The sequence below is a fragment of the Monopterus albus genome, unplaced genomic scaffold (genome assembly GCF_001952655.1).
Source record: "Monopterus albus unplaced genomic scaffold, M_albus_1.0 scaffold38.1, whole genome shotgun sequence".
Taxonomy (NCBI): Eukaryota; Metazoa; Chordata; class Actinopteri; order Synbranchiformes; family Synbranchidae; genus Monopterus; species Monopterus albus.
Genome location: NW_018127918.1, coordinates 3,221,502 through 3,226,333, shown reverse-complemented (window position 1 = coordinate 3,226,333; position 4,832 = coordinate 3,221,502). Strand labels below are relative to the sequence as shown.

General features: G+C 36.5%; 1 protein-coding gene across 1 annotated transcript in view; it reads left to right on the top strand.

Moving 5' to 3' along the window:
- Nucleotides 1-2,624: 2,624 nt before the first annotated feature.
- LOC109959230 (smoothelin-like protein 2) overlaps nt 2,625-4,832 on the top strand; it is a 31,764-nt gene continuing 29,556 nt past the window's right edge. Inside the window, exon 1 of the mRNA XM_020598429.1 lies at nt 2,625-3,064. Coding sequence (XP_020454085.1) covers nt 2,943-3,064 — 122 coding nt within the window. The 5' untranslated portion in view covers nt 2,625-2,942. The remainder of the gene's footprint in view (nt 3,065-4,832) is intronic.

Here is a 4,832-nt window from a genome sequence, read left to right as displayed (position 1 = left end):
TTACCATACTTAGAGTATGGCATTGAAAACTGGGGAAATACATACAAAAGCTCACTTCAACCATTGTATATATTACAAAAAAGAGCGATAAGAATTGTGCATAAGATGGGGTATAGGGATCACACCAATGGAGCTTTCATACAGTCTACATTGTTAAAATGTTTCGATTTAGTGGGATATAAGACTGCTGTGTTTATGTATAAAGCCAGGAACAATTTATTACCTGGTGGAATTCAAAAGTTATTTAATGAAAGGGATAGAATTGACGAGGTTAATCATAAATATAAAGGTATGTGTCAATCAAGATATATGCAAGAACAAGCTCAATGATTAATTAGATGGAACATTGTGGGTGTGGTGTACATTTTGTAACCATTCTTTAGTATATTACTTGTGTGATGTAAGAATGTTAACACTGTTATATTCTTTTTTTTAGTATAATATGTGTGTGCGTAGAAGTGAATCATTTACTGCTTGCAAGCCAATGATGATAAGATGATGTCATGGGGTAGGACTGGATAAGTCTGACTTCTTCCTACTCCATTCAAGCACGTACTAGGTATAAGCAAATCGATATTGGATTATGTGTAAAATTATGTGTGTTGTCATATCAACTGTTTTACATGCTTGAAAGAATAAATCAAATCAAATCAAATCAAATATTATATATGTATATAAGGAAACTTCATTTCACTGTGCTTAATGAGGCTCAGAAAAAATGTTAATAATTAATCCAGTGTTCAGAGCTGTAACATAGATGTTCTAGAGCTTATATACTTTATAAGAAGCAGCCATCACATTCTACTCTACAAGACCGATGAAGACAAGTCAGTTGACTTTTAAGGCAGTGTTTACTTGACAGCTGAAAGCACTTGTCTAATAATCTCAGTTTAGTACAGATGGACCGATACACATTGTGTCAGAGGTGTTACTCAACTGAAGTAAATTTATGAGGAGAACTATTGCCCCACCTCTATGGAACATTTGAGTGTGTTTAAGCCACATGTTTTGGTTTTATGGGCCCAAACCATCCTGTTAAGGGTCAGTCACACTGAACCTTACATGTGGCGGCAACCTTACGTGAACCTTACAGCAGCAGCAGCAGGAGGCAACTTTTTTCAGCCAAACCCACTCTAGAGCATCTGCAAGGCACCAGGAGGGAGACAGAGAAAGTTACTCACTAGCCGGTGAACATAGTTGAGCATTTAAAGAGCCATATTAACCTTAGGAATTATTGAAGCCCACAAACTGAGCTAAAAGTGAGAATGAATATTTGTCAGAAACAATCTAAGTAAGTGATACTGTTTCTCCATGTTTGGTGGATAGGCAAGTGTTTGATAACATTTCATACAATGGTCATATCAAATCAAATCAAATCAAATCAAACTTTATTTGTATAGCGCCAAATCACAACAAAGGGCATCTCAGGACACTTTACAAAGTAAGGTCTAGACCTTACTGTTATCAGTATTATTACATAGGGAAAGCCCAACAAATCCCCCTTATCATATGATGGTATTGTTTGCAGCTTGCTGCACTGCCCCCATATGGCCCAATGAAATTAACAAAGGTAAATCTCTGAATGCAGGACTTAGTAGCCTTTTGCTACTTTTATCTAAGGACGGTTTCTTCCACTACTATTAGAGAGCAGTGGTGGAAGAAGAAACAGATATTTTACTGAAGTAAATGTACTACACCTTGTAAAAAATACTCAATTTCTGTTCTGCCCTGGAAATGTTATTTCATTAAAGGCATGTATTGGCAAGCCAAATGTAAAGTATTAAAAGTACAGAAAATGATCTGTAACATTACATTGTTATGGCTTTAATGTCTAAACAACATTTACTGTTTATGTTAGTTGAGGTGAAGCTATTTGAATTACTTGAAAAACGACAAATGACTTGATTCCGAAATAATCTTCTGATTATGGTGAATTAATGATTGTTTGTAGCTCGCAGTCTGTAGCTGTTTTGTAAAACTAATATAAAACAGTGAGAAATGTCTGTCATAAACATCCAGAGCCCAATGAGAGTAAAAAGTTCAAAATTATTAATATTATCAAAAGGGTAAGCATCAAACAATCTGACAAGCTTAAATATTTGGTATTTTTTTATAATAAAAATAACTTTAAGAGATTTACTAGCTCTCATTATTGCTTGCATATACTGTAGGGCAGTTTAAACAATAAAAACACATCAATTTCTAAGATCTTCATATGTTTTGTATGCAAAGGTCTGAGTTTGTAAAGCATAATAACTACAGCTGTGGAGTAAAAAGTACAATATTTCCTTCTGAAATGTAGTGGAGTGGGTTGGTTATTTATTTAAATGCAAAAGGAATAATATGTCTAGTAGCAAATATTTGTAAATGTACTTAGCTACTTTCCTCCACTGAGACACCAGCCTATGACTGTAAAAGTCTTTTAATGATTATGTTAGTCCTTGACCATTTTTCACATTTATATTCAGAAGGTTAACCGGAAAATAAGCCGCTTAGAATAACAAACAAGTCTTCAAGTCGCCCAGCTTGGAGTAGATGAGCCGAGTAAAATGTGGCCTTCAAAATAAAAGCACGTAATATGGATTGTTTCTCCACCATTGAAACAAATGAATTACACCACTTTCTGAACTTTCTGCCGGAAGTGATTACTTTGTTACGTCACCGTCAAGACTGTTATTCTGATAGTAGCGATAGGAAGTTGTGCGCGTTTCATGGCCGTTAGCAGTTAGCCGTTAGCCTGACAGTGCTGCTACTGCTACTGCTGCTACTGCTGAGAGACAAGAAGGGAGAGAGCGCGCGTGTTTGGGTGGTGGACTGCAGCTGGTGAAAAACACCGAACCCCGGTTACCTGAAAATGCCTCACCGCCACATGTAAACGGGCGAAACTCGCGGAGGGCAGAGAGTCAGAGCTCCAGGCAGGTTTAGAAGAAAATAAGAGCAGGATGTTGAAAGTTTTAGCTTGCGGCGCCATAGTTTTTCCCGGTCTCTTCTTCGCCTTCAGGAGAATCCTGCCCTGTGTGTTCAAACACTGGAGCGATGCCGACGTGGTGCTGGTTAGTGAAAGGTAAATTAGCTAAACTGGTTACTTTATATATCATTAACTTGACAAAATAACTACGAATATTCGGCTTATTTATGCAATTTGAGCTTCTTAATAGCTTGAAGCTACTTGGATTTTCGCACATTCAGTTGTTATTTTTAATGTCCTATAATTACATAAATTTGCCAGTATACTTATTTCCTGTTAATAATATTTTGGTGTTTTACAATTTGTTTTGTTGTACTCTCGATTATTGCATTTGTGCAAAATGAGTAGGCCAGCAATCCCCAAGCAACCTTTACAAAGACAATTTGCAGATGTAACACTAAAGCACACCCATGGGTCGTTGATAAGAATATAACGTTAGGCGTGTTATATTACTGACTGCCAAGGAATACCAACGCACATGTGTACAATAAGTCGTGATAAATATGCTAACAGATGTGTTGCTTTGTTTATCGGCGTGTGCACTTGGAGGCTAGAAGGGCTCTCGATAAGTGCTCAAAAGTTGTGTTAACATGCACGTCTTCATGGTATACAACCTGTAAGTAGTCTGATATTTAATCTGACATCATTATAACCATGTATCCACCAGGGACCTCGTCACTGGTCACACTAGAAATGACATTTTTTGTTAGAGACCAACAACCAATGCTTGATCCATGTGTTATTATAAATTTATGAACAAAGTAAATCATTACATTTGCAGCTTCTCAGTACCTTTATATCTCAAGGGTATTGAGTGACATAGTCACATGAACACAGCTCAATTCAGTGCTCATTTGTATGCTGTCTCTCTTGCTAATCCTCCTCTGAGCTCCATTTGGGTTCAACTGCTGAGTAAGCTATGCACATGAAGGCAATGAACCATAATGCTTCAACTAATTTGCTAATGCACATCTAACGAAGAACATGTTCTTACAAGTGTCTCTGCTTCAGGGGAGGTCATATTGCTTGTTCTCCACCACTAAAGCAGCCTCTTAGAGCTACTATATCTACTGAGCCCCACAGTATCTAAGCTTACATCATGCTAGTGTCTTTAATTTTGGTAGAACAGGTTTAGGGGTTTCACATTCACTAAAATTGTCCATTTATAGCTCCTGTGTAGTTGTTGAAATTTTCTGTTTCAAACAGATTACAACATTAATAACTAAAACTCCTGATTCCTCGCTGATAATGATACGTTATCACGCCTCTCTACGGTGACACATGATATATATAATACCTGTTAGTTAACAGTAACTTGAGGCTGATGTGTGTAACACTGTGTTCAAATATTAAATGAAGTTAATCCAGTTAACTTAATAAATAAAGTTTTTTGGGGGATAGTGAGGTAGCAAACATCTACACAACTGTGAAAAGTCACTTTAATTACTCTATTTTTCCCATGATAATTATCTCTTAGCTCAGAAGTGAAGGCATGAAATATTTGTTTGTGAGCTAAATTAAGACTGGTGTAATATAACGCATAAAAAATGCTGGGGACTGGTGAGAGACACAGGCTAACCAAGTCCCTATGGATCAAGCAGTAGGTTTTAACTAGTGCTGCAATTTTGATTTGATTTGATTTATTCATTCAAGCATGTAAAACAGTTGATATGTCAACACATGTAATTTCACACATATCCAACAATAATAATCCAATATCAATTTACTTATACCTAGTACATGCTTGAATGGAGTAGGAAGAAGTCAGACTACCCCATGACATCATCTTACCATCATTGGTTTGCAAGCAGTATCTCTACATAGATAATTCTCTTCTACACCACACAAGTAATATACAAAAAAA